The following is a 27,975-nucleotide window of genomic DNA, read 5'->3' as shown; positions in this document are numbered from 1 at the left end:
TGTTTTAAATACTTAAGAGGTTTTTTAAATTAGAAATTAACCAATTTTTATTTACATCGTTTTATTTCATAAAGTTTTACATACTGGTACATTCTATAAATGCATGAAATGCGCGGTCTAATGCTAAAATTGCTGAAAAATTTGGTACAACATAATAGTATTCAATACAATTTTTATTTTCTTTTAAACCCAGAAAAGCTATGTGTAATACTAGTAGTGAAATAGTCCATAAAAATCGATGTTTACATTATTTAGTACTTCTTAATTTTAATGTATACGCATTAATTAAAAGAAGAGAAGCAATTGTGTATCTTGACTTATTTACCCGTGTTAACAATATAAAAGTAGTTTTGAGTTATAAATTTGAAAAAGTTACAATTACTTATTACATGAGTTGTTTCAAGCAGCATAATACAGTTATATGATTTGTAGCCCAAGAATTTCATTTGAATAAAGCTAAAGTTCAATTGAATTATAGTCGCCTAAACTTGCAGAAAATAACGTATACGTAGGTATGTATACATTACCGAGCAAAAGTTTGGAATCACTTGCAATTTTCGATTACATCTTTTCCTCATTGAATGCTAATATTTTTTAAGAAAGATTTTAGTTCTTAGCTTTTCGTAAATCATTGTAGTATTTTGTAATCATTTAACTTTAATGACTCCCAAATTTTTGTCCGGTACTGTTCAGTCGGGTTAGTACTGATTACAGAAATAGTAATATTCAGTTTCACAAATGTTCACCTCATTCGAATGTCTACCCTTAAGAAAGTTTTGTATTATTTATTTTTTATTTATTTATTAATACTTTAATATTAACTGTACTTATCGCTTATAATTTTCTACTTCAACAAATTTTAAATATTTTTCCGTCACCTTTATGTTCTATTAATCTCTAAAAAAACGTTAGAGAAAAATAATATTTAGATAGTATTAATAGCAGTTATTGTTTAATGCAAATTAAAAATATCATATTTACATTAACATGAATTATTGCTACCGTTTCTTTAGTGATACAATCATTACGAGTTGAAGGGCTGAATGGAAAATAAAAAGAAAATGTTTATGTAGAATCTAATCTAACCAATAATCTTGTCGCTTTATTAATTGTCATGAAAAAATATATGTGTACGTATACAATACAAAAATACAGAATAATAAAATGTCTACACCTTAAACAATTTTGTGTAGATGCGAGGAGTTGATCAAAATTCGGGTTTAGAAGTGTCATTCGAAGCTAAACGAATTATCTTACTTCACAGTCGAATTATTAAACTTTATTTCTGCTTAAATATAACAAATTCTTTACAAGACAACTGATGCAGAATATTAATTCGCAATAAAGTATCCGATGGAAAATGTTAATACACAGTAAAACATTTAAGCACTCGATTTATTACGCGCTATTCTTTCAAATTGCTCATGTTCCAAACGCGCTCGTATCTAATTGCGACCAAAATTTTCTTGATTTTACTGTAAGCGAATGGAACAATCACAGACTTATTTCTACCTTCCCTTTGCTTTCTACTTGTAGCCGTTATCACGCGCTGAAGAAAATAATATAACTGAACTGTGGACGGTGTTATGCAAACGTAGAATTTCTTAGACAGATCAAACGATCCGGAAATCAAGTAAAATATCATTTCTGAGTTCGTTCTCATAGAATTTTGTACTTTTGTAATTTCCTTACACATTTTTGTGAGATATAAGTATATGCGCGAAGATCCGCAGTCTGATGATAACGAAATTAATACGCCAACTACGATACAGGTATGTTAGCTCAAAAAATATCAGTGGTACGAGTACATCTTCTTTCTACTAATTGGGCATTTTAACGTTCGATATGAAATCTAGATATTTTTCAACCCTTTCGTTGCTAAAGGTGACTACAATCGATCAATTACCAACGTCTGCTGTATATTAAAGGTGACCACGGGCAAAATTTTGCAATAATTGACAACTCTGGTTGAGTCTACTACTAAAATCTGATCACTCCGACCTGAATTTATCTACACAATTCGTTACATATTAATTTCGATCGATTTCAAAAAAGTTCCAATAGCTTTTATAGTATAAAAAGGTAACAGGTGCTACATCTTTACAGTATAAAAAAGATCAACAAATTCACACCGTGGTATATAAATTTGCGAAAAGCAGCCCCGTAGCGAAAATATGAATGTCGCCAAAGCAACTCCGATTCCTTTAATTGCTTCATCGTTTCTTGTCTCTAGCAAAGTAGCACAATCAACTTAACCGAAACACAACGCATTTGATGCGTTTCGATTTCTCTTGTTCGATGTCCAGTCGTGTGTTTGCGATCGAAGCTTATAAAAATGCGAAATTCAAATGAAGGAGTGCAATGTATCCTATCCTGTTTCAATCGCATAAACTCGTCACTTGTGCTCCCGGGTGGATGTTTTCTCCTTTTAGAACGTTTTGTTCGGCCAGGCACAACGGGACATCCGATTAAAGGTGGAATTAGCAAGCGCAGTCACATGCGCAACGACGAACGCGTTTCTCGCGGCGGTGGCTGAACGCTTCTGGAATAGATCGCACCGAACGTGGCTGTACATCTGTAATCAAGAAAAAATGCTCACTACAGTGCTCGAAGTTGTATAATTGAATTAAATCTGTTAACCACTTGCGCTATAGTCTATAACAACGTGTCAGATTAAATTATGTCCGATGATATTGAATACGTGTTCTCCTTTATTCATTAATTTCATGAGTATCCGTAGAAACAGATATATGAAATATATCCGTTAACTTAATTAACTCAATAAGTCTATAAACCACAGAATTCTGTTAATGATGTCTTTTTTAATTATTTCACAGAATTAATCTTAGATACGTGTCTAACGGAAACAGTGAAATTTTGAAAAAACACTACAATTTTTTAATACTTCCCAATTTTGTGAAATATAGTAGAACCCTTGTTATCCAAACTAATCAAAAAAACATGAGCGTTCCGATAATAGACCAGTTATTTAAATACAATGCGAGATTAAGTCTTTATTGATTTGTGCAATAAATAATGTTGTATGCGGATTGCCTTAGATTGAAATAATAATATATGAAAGACATAACAAAGATTCAGGTAATCGAGGATACAATTTATATTATATTTTTCGAATGTCACCACCAAGCTATTTTTCTCCCTATTTAAAATTTTCTATGTTTTCATAAGTAAATAAACAAATTTTTAGGATTGATGGATTTAGCATTCGAATAAAAATATGCTCACAGTGCGGACGACTTTGCTCTGCCGACTCTGGTTGCTTTTGGTTATGCTGCTGCATTTCCTGGTATTGTTCTTGCAACATCTTGTGATTTTGCTGCTGTTGCTCCTGTTGCTGTGGTTGCTCCGGTTCTTGCTCAGAGCTTTGGCCATCAGTTACTTCGGCACGAGCTTCAACGGGTATATCCAACGAATCTACAGGTCTCAACGGAAGCATGAATCTTGGCACGGGGAAAGCATTTCCTTCGACAACCTGGAAATACAAAATATTATACACTTACAACTGTTATTTATTCTCTTTCCTAGAAAGAGCAAATTAGTTTCCTAAATAACTGTGATCTTCGCAATCTTTAATTCCTTGCAGCTCATATCGTTTAACCGACATCGATGGAATTTTCGACATGTATAGAAATCACTGAAGCTTACTATGGACAAATTTATTTAAACATTATCTAGTAAACTAATCTCTCTGACATCTTAAACGAATTCATGCGATTTGACTAAATTTTGGGAAAATTATATCGCTTGAAATAGGTTTCAAACTAAGTGCAAAGGTGTTAAAGCTTTCGTATGGGAGAACGTCATCGTCCTCTGTATTGATTTTCTGTCTATCTGTATTGTACCATTTACAGTAAATTCTTACCGATTTGTAAACAAAAAATTGTTGACAATCGGCGACTATAAAAACGAGCCGCGAAAATGACCATTTCTGTTTAAACAAGCTGAGGGGCAATTGGAAAGAATTTACTGTAAACCGTATTGCATCAAACTTCGCTACATCCGATAACGTTATCACCAGTAAAAACAAAAATTATGGCAGCGGTGGGATTCGAACCCACGCCTCCGAAGAGACTGGTGCCTTAAACCAGCGCCTTAGACCGCTCGGCCACGCTACCTGCTGGTCTCTCGTTGTCAAATTTCAAATCCCTATTGTTTTGTAACTTTTATAAGTTCTATGATCTAATTTTCTTTACATGGATATAATAAATTTATTTAATTCAAAACCACCAAATTAATAACGAATTCTTGATTTGAAAGACAAAATTGAGTTTACTCTCTGATATGTTAAGTGAAAGTTGAAAATTGCGATGTGCAGTAAATTCTTTCCACTTGTCCCTCAGCTTGTAAACAATCGGCGACTACAAAAATGAGCCGCGAGGCTCGAATAATCGTATTGCCACTTTCCAAATTGTTCATTTCTGTTTACAAGCTGAGGGACAACTGAAGAGAATTTACTGTATAACGTGCTTGATTACAAAGGAGAAATAACAGACCACGATACCTATACCACATTATTGCGAAAAATTAAGTTAGGTTAAAAAGAAAATTCAATTATATTATAGTCGACGTTCTACTGTATTTTGATTTTTCTTTTTTTGTGCAAACGAATGAGAACTATTGATATTATATCAAATTCGCAGAATAATACTAATAATAATAATAATACTTTCGATGCAATTTAACAATCGAACAACCAACCTAGATTATAAATATTATTATTTTATATCACCTAGTTTCCAACAATTAATTGAAATTTCCACATGTTTCATTAAGATGTATAGAAAAATTAAGTGTCTTAAAAAATATGTTGAGAAAATTGATAAATAAAATAATAAATAAATAAAGGCCCTTTATTCGAATGTTAAACGATCAATTTTGTCGATGAAACATTAAAAAATGTAACGCATTAATCATCATACCTGGTGAATAATATTACGAATTTCCGCTGGTACAGGGAAGTTCCTCTCCTCCTCGCTATCGTCTTCCGGTCCAGGGAAAGGTTTAGCTTCCTGTTGTTCGTGTGATCCGTCCGGTCTCTGACGACCCTCGATGTTTCCATGTTCCAATAGGTTTCTGACCTCTATCGGAAGTGGAAGTCCCACAGGGATGGGCTGTGCTCCTTCCGGGAACGGTTTAAACTCTTGAACGTTCTAAACGACACATTAAATTGAACCGTTCAACATGTTTACGTAGTTAATACATGATACTAATGAATAATAACCAAAAAACGACAAAAAAGAATAAAATCATAATGTATCTGGCAATACAAACAATGGTGTTTGTAAACATGATCTTTGACCGCGACCAATAAAAAATAAATATTTAAATAAACAAAATTTTTATTTTTAGTGATTATCGTCTTACCTTCATAATTGCAGCATCAATGGATAGCTAAATTTCTTCTAATTTAACCCTTTTAGTGCCGGAGGCCGATATATCGGCTCTTGCTGCATTGGCGAGAAGTGCCAGAGCCGCGATATATCGGCCTGCGCCTTATAGCGCTTTATAATAACAAAATTTTACACATTTACAATATATAAATATAAATATACATATTTATGTTATTATAATGAAGTATTATGCAAAATTATATCACAAATATATGTACCTTCGAGTTACTTTTTATGTTTGTTATGTAATATTACTTATCTTGTTACAAAATATATCAGAAATGCAAAGTATATACTTTGTAATAAATGATCTATATAAAATTATGATGAAAAGATGACCTTTTGTATGTGCAAATACGTTTTGTAAGAAAGAACTGGACTTTTACTTTCTTTATGACCTTTCATACCTTTGTTGTTTATATAATTTTCAATGAATATAGAAAATCTAGCGTCATTGTTTTGTTCTCTATTTCGTCCTTAATTTACTGCTTTTTGAGTCATGTAAATATTGTTTCTTGTTTGGTTTTTACAAGCATTTTCCCAAACCCTAGTAAAACCGTGAAATTCGGCCGGTTATTCTCGCATAGGCGCCTCTTTTTCGCATGGCACTAAAAGGGTTAAATAAGTTCAGACACGATGTAACTCGGATTAATTTAAGCTATTTTAAGATTAATTAATAAGCGATCTCTATAATAATAAGCTTTTTGACAAACGTAGCCAGATTAACATCGTATTTGGACTCATTTTAATCAGAAGAATCCCAATTATCCACTGGTGCTACAATCGTATATATAAAAGTAAGACGAAAATTACAGATAATAAAATTTTCCTTCTTGCACGTTTATTTTGTAGTCGCGGCGTTTTATCGATGTATGTCTATCTCCTTTCTTTTCACTACATTCATTCTCTATACTTGGCTAACGAAATCGGCTGAGTTAAGCGTACGGATTTCATCAATTGAATTACCTCGCGACGAGCACCTTCGGGTACCTGCACAGGAACCGGTCTTGCTTCGCCAGTGATATGCTGGATGATATTTTTGATCTCCAAAGGCACCTGCTGAATAATCCTACGAATTTCGAATGGAATTCCTTGGAAGGGAGAACGTGGTCTCTCGGGAATCTGAGGCTGCGGCTCCTGCTGAGGCTGTGGCTGAGGCTGTGGCTGAGGTTGCATCTGAGGTGGCATTTGAGGTGGCATCTGTGGTTGCATCTGCGGTTGCATCTGTGGTTGCATCTGAGGTTGCATCTGGGGTTGCATCTGGGGTTGGGGCGGTCGCTGCTCTGTTTGTGGGATCATCATGTGCGAGATAACCCTTTGTTCGTGAACTTGAGCCTCCGGCTGCGGTACTGGTGGAGGCATCATGACCGGTCCTTGTTCTTGACCATACGCCCCGCCGGGAGTCTGTTCGACTTGTTGGAATATCATTTGAGGTTCCTGAGGCATTGGCGGGCGCATTCCTCTGACGGAGTTCACCGGGAAGGGACGCAGCTCGATGGGGATTCGACGCACTTCGATCTGGATAATCGTTAAATGTTAGAGAAACTTTCGAACATTTAGCTGAATCGATTTACGTGGTGTTTGTGAAACCTCTTTTACTCATTATTATTGTAGAATGTATATGCATTAGTGCGCCAGTTTTGCCTCTCAATAAAACAAGCAATAATCATATCACAATCAATGATGTATTCGCCATTATTATTCAAATTGTTTGAATATTTTCTGTTAACTATACTGGACTAGCTAACTAAATACGATACGTGTATGAAAATTTTGAAGCATGGTATTTAAATAGCTTCGATAGACACATTTTATACATGTATCTTTTATTGAATGGGAGGCGTTACGGAGACTTTAAGGTCATCTTAACTTTTTTGTTAACTCTATTAATTAAACTTGAATAAATGATAATATTGTATTCAAATTTTGAAAGATGTAAATATTAAAATATTAATGGAATGATTTATGCTTTCTGAATAAAAATGTATCGACCATCGTGTCCTAAACTTAACAATTAAGTTCATTCACTGGTCAAATCAACTAATTTAGCTGAAACGCCATATGAATTTGTTTCAAAACGTTTGGTAATTTATCTATTTCATTTATATTTATATTATGTATTTACGTTATGTATTTCATATTTATATGGAATAAGTTCCTCCTGGTTTTATTTTTCGTTTCACTACTTTTGAACGATAGCATAAATACCGATGCTTAGTATTTTTATAAAACAAAATTGTTGAAACATCTATATAATGCAATATAAACTAACTTGTGGTCCCATCGCGGGATTTTGCGGTCCCATCATTGGTGTCTGCAGTCCAATTCGTGGTGGCCTCATTTCAGTGTTCACTTGAGGAAGATGTCGCAATTCAGGAGGAAGAACACCAGGTGGAATGTGGTTCAATCCACGTGGATCGCTCAAAGGCAGCTGTTGCATATCGGGAACTTGATACTGAGGGTGCACTTGGTATTGATGGTAACCTGGATTCATGTCCTGAGACTGAAGAGGTACTTGAACGGTTCCCAGAGGAATAATAATCGGGGTAAGCATCTCTTGATCTTGATGTCTGAAAATAAATGTCACTTTAAATATCATGGACCGTTGGCGTCTGTAGTGGAGTGCCAAAGATTTTAAGTGATTTTTCATTTTTGACCGTAGAAGCAATTTCGAGAGATAATTGTTTACTAATGTAAATTCCTCATCGATTTCGACGACCTTGAAACATGCTGACAATTTTTACAATTATTTCTTAGAATTTTCTCTATATTTTTAAGTTGCTTTTTAAATCTCTATGCTTTAGGTTAGGCCTGGATTAGGTCTGAGTTAGGTTTAGGACATTATTTTGAATAGCTTTTCTCTATTCATAATACCGTCCCGTTAAATCATGTGGTATAAATGGCGGTATATGTACGTGAAATTAGGGGAGTAATTCTTAATATCTTTCGTAATTTATTGATACAATAATTTCAAATTGAATTAAATATTATCTACGTACTCCTGTTGAGGATTTCCAGATTCGCAAAGGATAGCAACGCGTTCTCCGCTGAGCCTTTGGTAGCGAGAATCGGTGCTATTCTCGATCTTGTTGTTATCACCGTCCATCACTTGATCGGCTCTTCGTCTTTCAACTACGCAAGATACTCTGCTGCGTGCTTCTTGAATTAGAGTCTGAAAAACATTAGATCAGAACTGTCAAAGATCGATCATAACAAATATTATAATAAATGAATAAAAGTAAGATTATGCTTAAAAAGAACAATCATAAGAAGTATTACAGTAAATAAATAAAAGTAAGATTATACATATCTAATACAGTATCAATCGTAAAACAAAGTTTAAAGACACAAATATCTGTTTCTACAAACAAAAATGTTGTGTATATTAAAACAAACGTATTCATTCAAGCACAGCTGCATCATAAACTATCTTACATTTCATAAATGCTACAGTAATATCTAAAATAATGTAAGAACTACAATAATTCTGCAACAAATTAAGATTAAGAAATAAATTGTAATAAAATGTGAACGTAGAAATGCGACCATAAATGAAGTTTCTTTTTTAAAACGATGCCTTTTCCTTGAAAAAATATTCTTTTCTATTTCTTTTTATTATTTTCTACAAAATACATTTATGAAATTTCTCGTTATAGACTCGGATAAAAAAAGACGAAAAAACATCGTTTTTTAATTCTTTTATCATCCCGATCAATTCCGAATTTTGAAAAGGATTTTTTAATCGTTGTCTAATAAATTAATTCCTTTAACATTCCGAAAAGATTTAGATCGGTTGGCCTAATTATAAAAAAGTTAATTTTATATTCACTGTATGTATGTAAATGAATAGGCTTAATGAACTTACGCCCGCAATATCATCGAAATTAAACTGAAGGGGCAGCTTAATATGCATAGGTGGGAACTCGTCGTCATCGTAGTCATCGTCATCATCTTCATGATCACTGCTGTCGCTGTCTGATTTCGAATTGTTTTCGTCTTCTTTCTGAAGTTTAATGTCTTTCGTGTCTGGCTCAGCAGCCTCTTTCGTAGGCGTTTGATCGACCAGAGTTTGTTGCGGTTCCTTTGTTTCACTTGTATCCTGTAACAATATAAATAATACAGGATTTAATAACACCGATTTTATTTTTTTTCTAAATGATATGTCTATATGTATGATAATCCTTGCTCACTGTTCTTCCGTATTTTGCCTTTTATTATAAAAATTTTCTGCGGCATTCAAAAAGATTTTAGTCTTTTTAGTATTATCCGCTACAAATACGAATCTAAAACAATCTTGTTTTATTTCAACAAATACATACAGACATTCGGATGTCGACACAAGAGTTGTGCAACAATGAAACTACACATTTTTATCCATTTGTGGGATTTATGTTGTTGTGAAACTTCATCAAAGGTTATTCACTTTCTATTTTTACGAATATACATGTATTCTATTCATTAACCCACTGAAATGGTGACTGAGACATTATCAAAAATGATCCATATCACGTTCTAAAATAATTTTCACATTATCAAATTCGTTTATATTTCAAAAAGTGTTGTTCGAATCGCAAGACTCAAACGTACTAAGCCGTACAAAATGGAGTTTCTGTAAGACAGAAAAACTATTTTGGAGCTAGAAATTAAAAATTAAAATTTCAAATGCAAAGGAGATTAAATCTCGAACGATGGAAAAGTCCAGTGTAGCGTTTAAAATCATAGCGGTTAATCGAGCGATCCGATGCTTTGCGTCGTTGTTGCCAACATTCGATTGCCATCGTTTCGACGAGGTTATAGCGCGATAACATAGAAGAGAGTTCACTTTCACTCGCGACCCGATGTCGCGACCAGGAAGACGAGTTGCATCAACAGATGAATGCCATGCCATGGCGATATTTATCCAGCATTCGAAGCCTCCGAGAGAACACTTTTCGGTCGTTTCCTCGGCTTTATCGACGTTTTCTCCGGTGTACACTAGGAAGTGATTCTCCGACAGATACGATTCAATTACCTTTCCGAGCCGCAGCTATTGCCAGTCCTTTAATTACATTTAACCGGCAATGATAATAACAATAACGTTGCCATCCAAGGCGATACGCCGCTGCAATGCTGCGGCATGCTCTAATTAACATGACTGTTCAGTGCAAACGGTCCCCTCGATCTGGGAGATCCTCGATCAAAATTTGTCAGAGACAAATTGAGTCGAGTATTATTAGTTTAGTGAATCATTGCGGAAAAGATACTCACAACTTGTTAAAAACTTCTACTCCCTGTGTTATAAGTTTTAGTGGTTTCTTAATTATATTAGACTGTGGATTTTTACGCGTTTATGGCACGTGCAAGTTTTAAAAGTAATTTGAATCCTTATATGTATACATCCGGTGCAATTTCTATTCAGAAAATGATGCCGTGAATTATAACCAGACTGCAGACTTTCACATTTCTTCAATTCTACAGTTTAACTACGGTCATACGTTATTTATTAATTTTCAGAGTGAAATATTGTTGTGGATTACGTATTATTGCAAATCAACAGTATAGCATAATATACAGATATTTCTAAAAATGAAGTAAAAATAAAGCAACATAGATGCTATTTCAAACGCATCCGTTACTAGCTGAACTGTCTTTATGCGAAACCTACTCATTGCTAAGGAACAGTGTATTTATTGTTGAGACATAGTTATTCAATTCGGTAAAACAGAAGATTTTGAAGTAGTTTTATACGACGTTTCATAAGAAGTATTTGCTTGTCTTTCTTATTCGTTATCTCCATTTCGTCTAAAAGAGGCTAATCTTGCATTGAAGAAACGATTTCCTGCTAGCTACCCGGCTGCATTATTAGTCGCGGGAACAGTAAATACGGAAGCAGCACGAAATACGTATTTAGTAAATGGCAATAGGGAGGAAGTTACAGGTAGTTGGGAACTTTCAGGAATCCAACTTGTGATCGGTCAGCAGGAAACCAATATCGTACAAGAAACGTTCGTTGCATCAGGTTCTGGTGAGCACAAACGATACCAACGTTTCCGTCTGCTGGCTGGCTGGCTAGCTGAGGAAACTTACTTCATACGAAGTGACAACTTTCTACTTGGAATATCGGTGAACGTAAGGAAAGGTGGAATGGCTCGGCCTACCGACCGGCTCCCGGTTTTCGCAATTCTAAACTTACCTCCAACGAACTCCGATCTTCCCGCAAACGTAAAAAACTTACAATCAGCGGAAGCGTCGATTTAAAGAAATGTTCATTTTGTTTCAATAAGATTTGGGCAAATTTTATTTCAAATGAAAATAAGAAATAACTATTTGAAACCACATTAATTTCGGATCGTTATTTTCAACGTTGTTATTTGAAAATAAAAATGACATAGATCTGTTTGCCTTCTTAGCTTCTCAGTTTTTATTCCATTAAATAATTTGCTCTAATTTTATTTAATTTTTGTGGTCGCTTAATAACCCCACTTATAGTTTACGATACATTTCTGAAATAACCAATGCAATATTGATACTGTGATAATATAAAATTATGTGTTTTAAACGTGTCTTATAATATGTCTCTCGCTCATATAATATAATATATTGTAGAATAATTATATTTCTTTCATCGATGATGGCAATATTTTGTTAACAATAAATTTTGTTAATTAATTAATAAATTTTCTGTGTAACTGTAGCAGCTAACATTTCAGCCTTAAAGTTTACAAAAAATTGTTAAGACTGAAACTGTGTTTGAGTCTGCATAAACATTTTATCACTATAGCTTCCTGTTTCATTGTTTTGAAGATATGGATGATAATAAATGAACGTGTGTAACTAAATGAACCTTTATGTTTCAGTGTGCAACGCACGTAAGAAGAAAATCAACTTCGTCGCGAGAATATAAATATACGTTTCACCATACATATACATACAATGTAAATACATTGCAATCGCAGTAGGTCAAACTCAAGAAAGTACATAAAATTTGGGGTAATTGCGTAAGACGCGTTGTGCAACTTGTGCAAGTTATGTATTGCAGTGTACGTACCTACGTTCGCCATATTTTAACGTTAAACAAATATTATCAAAAATCTTGTCAAGAGTTTTTTAAAGTGTGTGTTAAAAGTGTTAAGAATGTTAAAAGAATATATTTTAAAATGTTGTCAAGAACTCTTTAAATCTAACTATGTATACATGTATACATGTACTATGTATACCGATTTAAATAGTAAATGTGCAGTTTAAGAATTTGTTAACTATACGAAAAAGTAGTCACAAAAATTAATACTAAAACATAATGTATAAATAAAAGATACTGTGCTTATTCTAAACCGAACATTTCTAATTAATTATTTACGATTGTATCAGTCTTTCTATCAATCATTAACAACTGAGAAATTCATTTGAATTATATCTAACATTTATAAAAATTTCAAACAGCAATCAGAATTGTAATTACAGTGGTCCGCTATATTTTCATAGTAAAAGATAAATATCCCAGTATCCATAAATGAAACAAAAATAAAATAATAAGTGTTATCTAATTCGAACCTTCTCTACTAATTAGTTTTTCATATTTTTGAATTCCATACAATAAAAGAATGATTGCATCATTAAACAGACATTTATTTCTATCTGTCGAAATCATTGTGATATTGAGATAATGTAATAGTGTTTTTTCATTTTTTTCATGTTTTTATAATGTATTATGATTGCAATTATAATCGAATTCGATGGCGGAAGATAAAATAAGGAGAAACCACTGACTTTGATTCCAGCAGATAAAGATAGTGCCGTACTAGACCGAGCACTTTCCACTTGGGAAATTGGATGTAGAAATGGTTTTGCGGTGCTCAAACGACAACCTGTGTAATCGTCAAGCTAGAACGAGACGAAACAAGTGAAACCCTCAATAGGTAGCTGCAACACTCCTGTCGTTTCTATTGCCGTGGTTTTCTTTGCTCTTTCATTAAAAAGAATATCTATTGCATATAAAAAAAGACGTACGCAAGAAATTCTTCCGAGCTTCCACTGTGAGAAACAAAAGATAAATAGTGCCTCATTGTTGTGTGATACACGTAAATTTTATATTATTAATGATACAGCGATCCACTGATGGTTGTATGGAGAATACAAGTTTTTTTCAATGAATTCGAAAACGAATCCCGGTATATGTCTCTAGAATAATTATGCTTACTGTGTCGATATATTTCGCTTATCAAGAATTCTACAAATTATTTAAGAATTGAGATCATACTGTTCCCAAATTGCTCAGCATACAATTTTCGTGGCGTTAGTAATATACATAGAAAATGTGAGGTATAAACTGAATAGAATGATATTAATGATGTGAAAAAGGCAACTTGGTAAGATAAAGAAAAAATAAAAAAATAAAAAGGAATTATCCAAATATGAACACATTAACTTAATAAAAAGCAAAGTATATAAAAACGGGTTTTAAATAAAACAGTTTGGTGTTTAAAAAATTGTAGTACGTATTTATTCTAGATACAATAAAAATTCCGACAGAATGGATTTTTATTCACTAGTAGTGTACTTTCAACGTGAATTAGCAAAGAACAGAAAGGATTTCACGAGGGAAATGAAATCGACGGGCTTTGCGTGGCATGCAGCATGAACGAAGAAATCGGTATTGCAATTTACCGCGGAGACGACCATTCGCTCCCGCAGGCTTTCTTTAGAAATCTTGCCAACCCCTTCTAGGAGCTGCCTATCAATTAGCGGACCATTATGACAGGTAATCATCGTCTTTAGGCGACGTGCACACTGTCAGCCTTCTATTATACTATACAACGCGTTTCTGATTATGTAGATTTGTACTCGCGTGCCTTCGTCACTCGAAACATGGAAATCGGCGGCACACTTTTGCTTTACTACAACGCCGCCGCACTTTTAATTCGGCAAACTGGTTTCGTTTCCTATATTTCATCGCTTTTTATCGTTTCAATACGAAAGTGGCGCTTTCGATAACAGGTACACCTCGAGAAATAATAATATCACGGTCCAGCTCCTGTGTAATTTCATTCTAGTAAATGGAACAACCTGTAGAAATCTCTCTTGAGCGTAAATAGCGTAGAAATATTATGCTGGCTAATTTTACCTTTTATTCATTGATATTTTGGGTTTCTTAGATACCTTTTGGATTTTTATAGTAGTAGACGTTTATAGAACTTGAAATCGTTACGGTAAAATTTCGAACAATCTCCAAACATTTTGTATGTATCTTATTAACATTTTTATTAGGAGTAGATAATTTTAGTTTCCATCTACAAATTTCTACTCGTGAAAAAGAATAAAACAGCTTATATTTATTAATAAACGTCTAAGAAACGTTTATTCTATATTTTGTTCATACTTTGTTCTACATTTTCCTTTAGTTGAGGTGTTTGATTTTGTGGTTTTCATGTGTAATCTCTATTTACAAAACTACGCATTGATCAACTTCACGTGATTCAATATCACGTTAAGTTTAGGAAACAAAACGTACCTAAAAAGTTTTTCTAACACCATTGAACAATTTTAAATTGTAGAAAACTTGAAACAATTATGGAATTACCAAATACATATGGTAAATGTACCTATTACTGTGAATGTACGCTTTACTGCAGTATTTTTTCCCAATGAGATTAAACTAGTTAAAATAAATTTTTTCATAAGAACGTATTCTAATTGAAGCAAAAATATTGTCAATCATTCTTATGTGTTTAAAGATTTGAAAAAACATACCTCATCAAAGATTTTTTTATTCTTTAAGTACCTACTTTGTTGTAATAAAAATGTTAATATGAAAACTACTGCGGTACAAATATCACTAGGAATGTCGCTAATGCTACAGTGTGAATTGCACATCTCTGATTAAAAACGTGATTTACTTCAGCCCATTCAGCTCTTAGGTTAGGTAACGATTCCGAAGAAGCAATTCTTTGGTATAATACTATATTATAAATAAAATACGTACATAATTATGGCTAAAATTAAATGGAAAATTAATGAAAAAGACAGTGAAGAAAATAAAAAAAAAAGTAAAATGAAGGGCGTGAGATCTAATTATGGAGCTGAAAACTTAATAAATGCTGTAAATGAGGTTATGAAAGGAAATAGTGTAGCTGCATCGAGCCGATTATATAAGGTGCCTCAATCCACAATTAGAGCTCATGTGCAGGGTAAACATTCTAATAAAAAACCTGGGCCTAATACAGTTCTGTCTGAAGAGGAAGAAGACAGACTTGTGAAATGGATTTTTCATTGTGGTGACCAAGGCTTTCCAATAACAAAAGAACATTTGTTACAAAGTGTACAGTTGCTTCTGGTGGAATTGAAAAGACAAAATCCTTTCACCAATGGTGTACCGGGTCGTCATTGGTATGAAGGATTTTTAAGAAGACACAATAAAATTGCAACAAAATTATCAGAAAATGTAACTCTCAATCGTGCAAAAGTGTCAGAAACCAGTATGAAACAGTGGTTTAATGAGATTAAGCAGTATTTAGAATCTAAGGGCCTTTTGAATATTGACAGCAGCAGAATATTTAACTGCGATGAAACTGGACTTTCTTTGAATCCCAAAACCTCAGCAGTACTTGTTAAAAGAGGCACAAAATATGTTTATAAAATTGACGGTAACAGTGAAGAAGAAACTGTCACAGTGTTAGTTACAGCAAATGCTGCAGGTCAACTTGCGACACCTTTGATCCTATTCAGTGGTCATAAGATACCACCTGAAGTGCAACAGTTGTTGCCTAGTGGTTTAAGTGCAGGTGTTTCAAATAATGGCTGGATGACAGCCAAAAACTTTTATGATTATGTGACTAATGTATTATATCCTTGGCTATTGCACAATAATATAGTATTTCCCATTATTTTATACATTGATGCACATTCCCCCCACGTAACACTAGCTCTTAGTGAATTTTGTCATAAAAACGGAATTGAATTGATGGCTTTAAAGGCAAATCCAATGCATATCCTACAACCACTTGATGTGTCGTTTTTCCATACCTTTCAATCTTTCTGGCAGAAAAATTGCATGGAATTTTGCAACAGCAACAATTTGTTAAGTGTCAAAAAATATCAAGTTGCAAACATCTTAAAAAGTACTTTTGAAAGTATTAAAGTAGCAAAAATTCTCCAAAATGGGTTCAGGACTTGTGGTTTATACCCTATTAATGAAAATGTTGTAAATTATGAAAAAGTTTTTAACAGAATCGCTAAAGTATCCTGCGAAGAAGAAAACATTCTAGTCAAACATACTTATGATAAACAAAGTGGACTAAAATGTATTGAAAATGTTATTGGAAAAGATAAACTGCTTGTATTTAAAAGTTATGAAATTCGTCAATGGTGCGGTAAAAAGGAGGATGAAAATTTATTTTATTTATGGTTTGATTTATCACGCGAGGTACAACAAAAGGAAAATATAGAACAATATGTGAATGTGAGTATTTGAAAATTTCATCAGAAATGTATAATAGATGTGTTTATTATATATAAAAAAATCATTTTAGAAAATTAAAGTTGAGGACCATTTTTGTAATTGAGAGCAAATACCTCATGATTTGGGCTGTTCAATAAAGTATGAAAAATTATTTAAGTAAAAAGAAAGAAATGTTGAAAAAGAAAAAGGTGTTCATAATGTACTAAATTTAAAACAGTATGAAACTAAAGGTAATAAGTATTACCTAATTGAATACTTATTAAAAGAATGTATCTATATATATATAGCTAAAGTATGCGAGATCTCGAAAATTTCGAGACGAGACCGTAACAGTATGTCACTTTCAACATCTTCGAGAATCTCGACATTTACGAAAATCTCGATATCTTCGATTAGGGACATACAGTGGGTGTAGAAAGTATTCGTACAGCAATCAATTTCAACAAAAACATTATAGAACTTTGTTTATTACAAAAACGTGTTAACAAAAAAGATGTGTACATATTCTTTAAAATCTTCAAAACAAATGTCACAAAAAAGAAATTGTTTATTTATATTCTTTATGAAACTATTAACAAAACTCTTAAATATGGATGAAAATATACGCATAATAAGTATTCGTACACTTCCAACTTTACAACAAGGTCTCTTAATTTTTATACATACACATAACAAAAATCAACTTATTTGTTATTTTAGTATTTAGTTGGATTTCCTTTAGATTGTATAATCGCAATAAGAGCCAACGTGACATTGACTTTACTAACTTTCTGGTGATTGTACTCGAAATGTTATTCCATTCTTGCAGTAGTGCATTTTTTAAATCTTTTTTTGAACAAATATGGTGATTTCGAATCTTTTTTTCGAGATGACCCCATAAGTGCTCTATGACGTTTATGTCTGGAGACTGCAGAGAGATTGGTAAGGAGTGGTACATTATACAGGATCCATTGTCTTGTATTATAAGCATTATGCTTTGGATCATTGTCTTGTAAAAAGATATACCATCGATAAAATGGCGGGATCCATCCCCATTCGCACTCATACAGCCCCAAACTACAATCTTCCGCCATGCTTTATAATTCCATGCAAGTTTTCTTTTTTATGCTCGGTATTTTTTTTCCTCCATACCGTACACCGTCCATCTGATCCGAATATGTTAAATTTACTTTCATCAGTAAATATTACACGGTTCCAATACTCCATTGGAACGTTTACATATTCCTTTGCGAATTGCAGTCATTCTTTCGTTTAGTTGCGTTTACAAAATATTTCTTACGAGCTATTCTGCCATGATATCCTCTATCTCGTACGAAATTACGCACAGACACTGGTATTAAGGGCACTTTTATGTTCAGCTGCAATTTTGACCGCACTAATCTTTGGATTTTGTTATATTTTACGATTTACCCATCGGCCGGTGTATTCATTTATTACTCGTTTACGTCCGCACCTTGCTTTATTCCTTAAAGTTTTTCGATTTCCATATCTGTCAATGATGTCTTGAATTGTAAACATCGGTTAATTCACAATTTCCGAAACCTCTCGTAATGTTTTGCACTTATTATGCAGATTTATAATAATTTTTCTTTCACTTTCAGTTGTTTCCTTTCCTTTTCGTTCCATTTTAGGACTACTAACGTTACGTACATTAAATATAGGACACTACCTGTTCTGGCAAAGTCTCTAGATATACTAATGATATTTAACCTTGACATTAAACGGATTACCAGATAATTATCATGTATACTGTAACGGAAAGCGTCATGGAACAGGAACTGTACGAATACTTATTACGCGTATATTTTCATCCATATTTAAGAGTTTTGTTAATAGTTTCATAAAGAATATAAATAAACAATTTCTTTTTTATGACATTTGAGATTTCAAAGAATATGTACACGTCTTTTTTGTTACCATGTTTTTGTAATAAACAAAGTTCTACAATGTTTTTGTTGAAATTGATTGCTGTACGAATACTTTCTACACCCACTGTACTTTCAGGGTCTCGCTTCGTCTTGTCTCAAACATCTTGGCCTCGAAATTTTCTGGGCATTTTTAGTATTTTTCTGTTATTTATTTATTTAGATATTGTCGTAATTATTGTAATCAAGTGATATAGATATAAAGGCTCCTTGCCCGCATGTTAATAACAATAATAATAATGTTATATTATATTATAGTATTAGAAATAAAATGTGATATTACATGATAGTGTTAAATAATAATTGTTTCAAAATATAGTAAATAAAAAATGATATGTTACTGTACTCGGAATTTATTTAAGTACGTAATATGTACCCAGATATGTAGTTTGTTTCCGTATATTGTATTGTTTCCGTATACTTGCACATATACTTGTATATGCATATACATACATATACTTGTCTCCGCATATGTATTTCGAATTCTAATCCGCAATAATGGGTACGCAGTAATTGGTACATGGCCCCTCTTTATCCCCAATAATACATAAAAAATATAATTGATTTTATATTTCAATATTTTTTTATGTAGGGCCACCAATTTTGATTGATATCCAGAATACATCATTCATAAATAAAATGTTCCAACATATTATTATTTCATGACAAATTAGGAGAAATATTCAAATAAAGCTCGATTATAAAAAATTGAAAACATAAAATCTTCTATATCTTCATCTATATTATGTCTTATATATTATTTGAATAATAATAATTTATTATCACTCTGTACCATTTTTAATCAATTTGCTTCATGACTCTACTTAAGATTTTGTGTCTAGACATCAGTAGCGTTCTACTGACGGTTGACCCGTATCACCGCGCGCGACCGTATATCGGCAGTTTTATTATTTTCAGTAATTTCTATAGTAAGTGACTTCTGAATAGTTTTCAGAGTTTATTTAACATGGTATTTTTTTAAATGACCAATACATAATGCTACATCGCATTTAAAAATTGTTTCTTTTCGAACTAACATAGGTAAGCATACAACGCATCGCTTTGATATTTTGTTCCCCCTTGTTAGTGTTGGAGGTATCCGTACAGGAAAATGCCGGCCAGTATATCGCGTTAACGAATCATTGATAGATGATGCCGGTCTTACTCTTACATTTACTAAATATTTTTCGAAACCTAACCAGACTATTAATACATTGTAAATGTTAAACAAACAAACATTGCTAAAGCCTTTAGTCATAATGTTTCTTTAACAGCCTCAAATAAGGTCATATATTGAACCTTAGTTGATGATGCTGCCACAGACAGTTGCTTTTTCAAATTCCAAATAATTGTACATTTTTCGAACAATTTAAATATATACCCTGTTGTATTTCTTCTATCACAGGTATTACCTTCCCAATTGTATTCACCTCTTGTTTAATATCTATCTGAAATGATGTAGGTTTCAGTAGAAAAGGAAGGAGAGCGTTTCATCCGGGACCCGCTAGAGGACACATCATTAAGGCTATTCTAGCGGGCTCTTGCCTTAGACGTTGGAATGTCGGAAGGACGGTATACATATACAAACTGAGGTGGATCGGTTACTTACGAGAAAGGAGAATCCATCTACTGACGGGTCTGGAGGTAGTAGCCACATATCTTATAACTCTTTTGAGACAATTCCACAATTCTTTATTTCTCTTATTTGTATATCGACTCAAAATATTAATAGCTACACATAAATCAACCTACATTAAATAACCAATAAGATTTCGACAAGGTGCATCATATCCTTCATCTGAATTCAGAGCTTCATAATTAAGTTTACTTTCTAGAGGATTATGTACCGGATTGCAACTATCCATATTAAATTTCTTCAAAACTTTTTGAATGTAACTACTTTCATCTAGAGTTACTTTTTCACTAGTTCTTACAATCCGCAGCCCAAGAATTTAAACTTTTACAACACTTTTAAACAACAGTTGAATTTTATTTCAAAAGTAGCTGTTGCAATTATAAGATCATTTACATATAAAACCAAATAAATATTTTTAGAAACATTACCACTGTCTAAATTCCGTTTAAAAACGCAGTTTTAACGTCCATTTGATGGATTAATAAATTAAATTGATTCACATAAGCAATTACAAATCTAAAACTTGGGATTCTTGCAATCGGGACAAAAGTTTCATTATAATCTATTAAATACTTTTGGCTAAAACCTTTTGCAACTAGATGAGCTTTATATTTGAATGGATTTCCAAATTCATCATTTTTAATTGTAAATACCGATTTACAATCTATAATATTTTTATCTTTAGGTTTTGATACCAATGTCCATGTCTTATTAATCAACAGAGAGTCAATTTCATTTCTAATTGCTCGTTCCCATTTACTTTTATCATTTTTACTAATAATTTCCTGAAATGATATAGGAATATCACATACTAATGATTGTGCACATATCAAACAATCTATTGGTATATTCTCTTCAGTATATGAAATATGGGGTTTCCTTTTAATCCTATCACTCCTTCTAGGTTCTTTTATTATCTTTATGTTCGATATTCCAAACTCAAACTATCTGATTTACAATTATTAGATTTTTTAAATTCTATTATATAATTTGATATTATGTCAGAAACTTCAATTTTGTTTCGAGATTTATTACCTTCAATCTCTTCAACTTTCGCTACTGGCCTTGACTTTAAGAAGTTTATTTTATCAATGATCACATCTCTATCAACAATGTACAACCTTGACATAACCTTTTATGTAACCTTCAGATAAATTATCATGTGATACTATTTGAGTAACCAGTTCTACATCACTTAATCATTTCTTTATTTTCTAGTTCCAGAAATTTACTTGTTCCAATATGTCCCAAGCGTTCATGCCATAATTCAAGATTATCTTTTACAGTAGTATATATTTAAACAACCGAACTTTCTCATTTTCTACTTTAAAATCTACAGTAATAAGATTATTTGAGTACTTACCCATTATGATAACCTTACCATTTCTCAAGATTTTTACTCCCTCTTGATTAAATACAATTGTCATATCCATTTGTTGCATGTTTGACACAGACAACAAGTTAAATGGAACATTTGGTGAATATAAAATATTGTTTTATATTCACTTGTTATATTCAATGTACCCCATTTTGCTGCCTTTATAAAAGTATTGCATTTTGCCACTGAAATTTTAATTAGTGTCTTCAAATTTTGCAGTTAAATCTTCTCTGTTTATAATATGATTCGATGCTCCCGAATCCAGCAAAAATTGTATTTCTTCTTTTCTTTTATTTATACACTTATAATCACCTGCCATGAATACAATTCCGTTATCATTTGTACTAATATCCAGTTGTACACATTGTATAATCTGCAATCTTATTTGTTTTTCATATATTTTTATATTCCATTGCTTTTTTATAATAACGACAGTACTTCTTCAAATATCCCTTTCTCTGCCACATTAATAACATTTCATTACATATGTTGGATATGGTTTTGAACTACTAGATAATTTATAATTTGTTTTCAAATTTTGCTTGTTTTCAAAATGTATATTTTTAACAGAAAAATTTTGATCATATCTCTTCTTATTTTTATATCTCACTGCTTGGATCATCTTCGTATTTGTATCACAGTTTTCGTTCTCCAGCTTTACTTTATGATTTAAAAGTCTTATTTTTACAAAAGCTACACTTAAATTATTTTCTGCCGTGGTCTCAATTGCAGTTATGACTCCATCATATGATGATGGAAGTGTTAAAAGTAAATATGATATTACATCTACTTTTCCCAATTTAGCATTTTTTTTAGTTTTTTACTTTTTTTTACTTTTCCATGCAGCATTTAGTTCACTTACTAACCCATCAAATGGGTCTTTTTTGTAATTTTAAACCAAGCAATTTGTTAGACAGAGCCAGTTGAGTTAGAAGACTTTCACAATGTCCAAATTTCTGAAAATTACTTTTACGTTTTCCTCTAGTGTTACAAAGTTTAATAGAGAATCTGAATCAAACCACAAATAAAATAAATTTTCATCTTCCTTTCTGCCACACCATTGACGAATCTCATAACTTTTAAATATAAGCTTATCTTTTCCAATAGCATTTTCAATACATTTTTGTCCACTTTGTTCATAAAGACTACAATGTCAAGACTATACTGTCTGACTATAATGTTTTCCTCTTCGCAGGATACTTCAGCGATTCTGTTAAAAACATTTTCATTAATAGGGTATAAACCACAAGTCCTGAACCCATATTGGAGAATTTTTGCTACTTTAATACTTTCAAAAGTACTTTTTAAGATGTTTGCAACTTGATATTTTTTGACGCTTAACAAATTGTTGCTGTTGCAAAATTCCATGCAATTTTTCTGCCAGAAAGATTGAAAGGTATGAAAAAACGACACATCAAGTGGTTGTAGGATATGCATTGGATTTGCCTTTAAAGCCATCAATTCAATTCCGTTTTTATGACAAAATTCACTAAGAGCTAGTGTTACGTGGGGGGAATGTGCATCAATGTATAAAATAATGGGAAATACTATATTATTGTGCAATAGCCAAGGATATAATACATTAGTCACATAATCATAAAAGTTTTTGGCTGTCATCCAGCCATTATTTGAAACACCTGCACTTAAACCACTAGGTAACAACTGTTGCACTTCAGGTGGTATCTTATGACCACTGAATAGGATCAAAGGTGTCGCAAGTTGACCTGCAGCATTTGCTGTAACTAACACTGTGACAGTTCCTTCTTCACTGTTACCATCATTTATTGTGTCTTCTTAAAAATCCTTCATACCAGTGACAACCCAGTACACCATTGGTGAAAGGCTTTTGTCTTTTCAATTCCACCAGAAGCAACTATACACTTTGTAACAAATGTTCTTTTGTTATTGGAAAGCCTTGGTCACCACAATGAAGAATCCATTTTACAAGTCTGTCTTCTTCCTCTTCAAATAGAACTGTATTAGGCCCAGGTTTTTTATTAGAATGTTTACCCTGCATATGAGCTCTGATTGTGGATTGAGAGGTACATTATACATATAATCGGCTCGATGCAGCTACACTATTTCCCTTCATAACCTCATTTATAGCATTTATTAAGTTTTTAGCTCCATAATTAGATCTCACACCCTCCATTTTACTTTTTTTTTTTATTTTCTTCACTGTCTTTTTCATTAATTTTCCATTTAATTTTAACCATAATTATGTACGTATTTTATTTATAATATAGTATTATACCAAAGAATTGCTTCTTCGGAATCGTTACCTAACCTAAGAGCTGAATGTGCTAAAGTAAATCAAATTTTAATCAAAGGTGTGCAATTCATACTGTAGCATTAGCAACGTTACTAGTGATATTTGTACCGCAGTAATGAGCTCCTTTTTCATATTAACATTTTTGTTGCAACAAAGTAGGTAAACACTTTTTAGGTTCATTCTGTTTCCTAAACATAACGTAACATTGAATCACGTGAAGGTGATCAACGCGATAGTTTTGTAAATAGAGATTACGTATAGAAACCACAAAATCAGACGCCGATTATACACCTCACAAAAGAAAAATATAGTACAAAATGTGAATGTAAGTATTTGAAAATTTCGGTTGAAATGTATAATAGATACGTTAATTATATATTAAAAAAATCATTTTAGAATATTAAAGTTGAGAACCATTTTTGTAATTGAGAGCAAACATCCCATAATTTGGGCCGTTCAATAAAGTATGAAATATTATTTAAGTAAAAAGGAAGAAGTGTTGGAAAAGAAAAAGGAGTTCATAACGTTCTGAATTTAAAACAGCATGAAACTAAAGATAATAAACATTTCCTAATTGAATATTTATTAAAAGAATGAAAGCATAATATGTCCTTAATCGAGAATGTCGAGATTTTCGATGATGAAAGCGACATACTGTCAAGTTAAATACATTCTTTTAATAAATATTCAATTAGGAAATAAAGAATGTATTAACTTGACAGTATGTCGCTTTCATCATCGAAAATCTCTACATCCTCGATTAAGGACATATTATACTTTCAGAATCTCGTTTCGTCTTGTCTCAAACATCGAGGCCTTGAAATTTTCGGGGCATTGTTAGTATTTTTCTATTATTTAGTAATTTAGATATTGTTGTAATTATTGTAATTAATAAATATATATAATAAATAAAAAATGATACATTACAGCATCTTCCTTATCTTTCCACTTTATGGTCCCAATATCTACTGTAGAATATACAACAGCTTATACCTTTTCTAATTGGAGTAATTTTAGTTCCCGACGCATTTCTTTCTTATTCAATCTCGCTTTTCCAGATACGTTTGTTTGCACATTATACATATAATTCCCGATATAAAGTCGGTGGACTGTACCAATTATCAATAAATAAACAATATCCTTTGTATAGTAGTTTACTCTCTTTCAACAAATTAATAACAACATTTCTACTAGCAGATTCAGTATAAGTTTTATCTTTTCCTACGTATTGTATTTTAAAATTGTGTATGATGTATCTCATTCTGGAATCACACAGTCTATGTATAAAACTTGATACTAAATCTCGCTCGTTTAGTTCTGATAAATTGAATATAATGTAATACGGCTTCTTCTATATTGCATCAGTGATTCATCAATCGATATATTTTTATTTGGTACATATGTAATTTTGTATCAAAAAATTATTCAAAGACTTTTCCTCCACGATAAATTTTGTGTATTTACAGCTACACCGGTCACGCCTGATAAATCACGTACAATCGACGTATGATTTTGGAGTTCTCATACGTAATTTTTATTTACGAAACTACTGCATTGATCAACTTCGCTATCACTTGATGAAATATCCTATTTCTACACTTGAATCCGAATTGTCATAATAGTCAGAATCTTTGGGGCAACTAAATTCGATTTTAAATGATAAAATTAGGTTATTTTTTTTAATTTAAATATATAGATTGACACTACTTACTCTTTAAAAAAAAAAACACTTGCAGGGTATATAGAAATTCGCCTTCACCTTCCTTCAAATATTAATTAAGTTCTTTTTCAGACAGTGTAGATTGTAGACAATGACATTGGATCATGTGGATAATTTCATATGCAAGACCACTTACAGTAAACTTGGCGAAATTATAGGCTATCATAAGAGGCCATAGAGTATTTAGTATCACGGTTCATCAAGAGATGTTATTTTATCTTTATGAAAGCAATTTGTAAAAAATTATTTCTGCACAACTTTGACATAAGTAATATTGAATCATCAGTGACATAGTTAATCACGATTTTTGCGTTCTTATTATAAAGTAGGAATCAATAATTACAATGCGTGTTAATACTTAAAGTACTGATAACCTGTAGTAAGTTGTTCAATTACGATGCTTTAATACAAAAATCTTAATCATTTTCTTTTAACGGCAGTCAGAAAGATCAACACAACAATTAACGAGAGTTAAAAACTATAATTAACAAAAGTAAAATTTGTTAAGAACGCAATGAGAATAGCTCAAATGTTCGCAGATTAACAGCAAAACGTGAACTGTGTCATATGCGGAATATGTATTCTGCGAGCGGTGATAAAAGAAAGTCGCGGTTCACGGAATATTCCGCTCGGCGGTAGAAGACGATCGTCCTGCGCGGAATATTCCGCTTACCGATGCAAATGGGTTGATGAGTTCTTCGAATTTTTACTTTTACTTTGAATTTTTAACTTTTTACTTTTTTGTCGGTAATAAAAATGAAATAATAATAATAATACAGTAAGCGAAAAATGTTTCCGCTATATTGCATTCAGTGCAATAGGATTAAGTGATTAAAAAATTCAAGTATGTATCCATTCCTGTAAAAGTCATGTATTATACATAAAAGCCGCTGGAATGGAAAATTAATTCCTACAGTATAATAAATCGGCAATAATTTCTTTGGATAATGATATGTGCATAACTTTCCTACAATGCGTGAAGAATTCAATACGAATATGTAACATTTATTATAATATTCATGCAATGATCTGGGTTAATGTTGACTATCCACAAATCTGTGAGAACCATCTTTACTTAAGTAGCATCAATACCTAATTTCGAATCTACAATATTTATGAAGTTTCCGTATTACGCTATTATTATCTACGACCCCAATTTGAAAACGTGCCAGATCTGTGCTAGGAAAGTAAAGAATATTCATGAACACTGTTCAACTGCTCGCTTTTAATGAATCTTGAGCGAGTTATGGAAACCAGGTGTCCCAGATCCCGTAACAATCTTCTAAACGGCGAGGTCCGCGATTGAAGATCCAGCAACGTCAAGGAAAAGTGAAATTTAGAAGATCCCGTGAGAACGTGGGACATTTCTAATCCGCATGAGAACGTACCGCGCGGATGAGCTGTTGTAAGAGTGAAAATGATCCATGATAATTGATAAGGAGCAATTTCTGCCGTCAAGGTGATGCAGCATGCGAGCAACTCGTACTCGGAGAACACCGAGCAACAATACAGTTAGCCTGCGGAGAGAAAATCTTTTCAGAGAACGTTCACCTTGCTGCTGGTGCGTGCAACGGGCAACCCACTTTCCGTTGTGGTACCTACCTTTCCATCGAGAGTCGCAAAAATGCGCGCCAGCATCTTCAGCGAGCTTTCATATCGTAGAGATGGGATCGAGTGTATTACAAGCAGATTCGGATCTGACTAGTTTCAAACACTTAACGAACACGTACTACGAGATATACTAAAGAGCCACGCTCTTAAATGTTGGTAATCAATTTTAACCCTTTGCACTCGAGGCGCCATTAAAATCTGTTGCGTCACGTTTCAAAATAATTTTATTAATCAAATTTCTTTATATTTAACGCACTGTCGAAAGCGTAACTGTTGCACGAGTCACAAAATTCAATTTCATATGTTCAAAATGTTATATAAAATGGAAATACCGTGGGTCAGAAAAACTATTTTAAATTTTGCGTTAATTCGGCTTCGAGTGCAAAGGGTTAAAAGAAATATCAGAAAACTGCCGGTAGATAAAGTGATAATAACGAAGACGATGACAGATTCAAATTGGTTTATCAACTTATGAAAAAAAAAATAAATAAAAATGCGGTCACTATCCTAAAATACCATTCTAAGAAAATAAATCGCGTATTCTTTTCATTACAGTCCCATCTGCTACTAGCACAAAAAGAAGGAACA

General features: G+C 32.6%; 2 protein-coding genes and 1 non-coding gene across 3 annotated transcripts in view; 1 reads left to right on the top strand and 2 right to left on the bottom strand.

Annotated features, from left to right (window-relative positions):
- Positions 1-44: 44 nt before the first annotated feature.
- LOC117225162 (uncharacterized) overlaps positions 45-27,975 on the bottom strand; it is a 56,160-nt gene continuing 28,229 nt past the window's right edge. Inside the window, exons 3-9 of the mRNA XM_033478496.2 lie at positions 9,277-9,510; positions 8,411-8,583; positions 7,684-7,981; positions 6,378-6,929; positions 4,941-5,171; positions 3,247-3,493; positions 45-2,575 (exon numbers count right to left, since the gene is read on the bottom strand). Of these exons, the coding sequence (XP_033334387.2) occupies positions 2,481-2,575; positions 3,247-3,493; positions 4,941-5,171; positions 6,378-6,929; positions 7,684-7,981; positions 8,411-8,583; positions 9,277-9,510 (1,830 nt within the window). The 3' untranslated portion in view covers positions 45-2,480. The remainder of the gene's footprint in view (positions 2,576-3,246; positions 3,494-4,940; positions 5,172-6,377; positions 6,930-7,683; positions 7,982-8,410; positions 8,584-9,276; positions 9,511-27,975) is intronic.
- TRNAL-AAG (transfer RNA leucine (anticodon AAG)) lies at positions 4,055-4,136 on the bottom strand. Its single transcript has one exon. It is a non-coding gene; the product is annotated as a tRNA-Leu (tRNA).
- Positions 15,140-19,115, top strand: LOC117225161 (uncharacterized). Its single transcript, XM_033478494.2, has 2 exons — positions 15,140-16,845; positions 16,916-19,115. The coding sequence occupies exons 1-2, from the start codon at positions 15,376-15,378 to the stop codon at positions 16,946-16,948; spliced, it is 1,503 nt and encodes a 500-aa protein (XP_033334385.2). The 5' UTR covers positions 15,140-15,375; the 3' UTR covers positions 16,949-19,115.

Source organism: Megalopta genalis, chromosome 8 (assembly GCF_051020955.1).
Source record: "Megalopta genalis isolate 19385.01 chromosome 8, iyMegGena1_principal, whole genome shotgun sequence".
Taxonomy (NCBI): Eukaryota; Metazoa; Arthropoda; class Insecta; order Hymenoptera; family Halictidae; genus Megalopta; species Megalopta genalis.
Note: the sequence above shows the minus strand (reverse complement) of the source record. Positions and strands in the feature narration are given on the sequence as shown.

What these genes read in the sequence shown, in the direction of transcription:
- LOC117225161 (XM_033478494.2), top strand. Translation starts at nt 15,376, where the DNA reads ATGGCTAAAATTAAATGGAAAATTAATGAAAAAGACAGTGAAGAAAAT. An exon ending in ATATAGAACAATATGTGAAT is followed by an intron (nt 16,846 to 16,915) that starts GTGAGTATTTGA and finishes AAATCATTTTAG; the next exon opens with AAAATTAAAGTTGAGGACCA.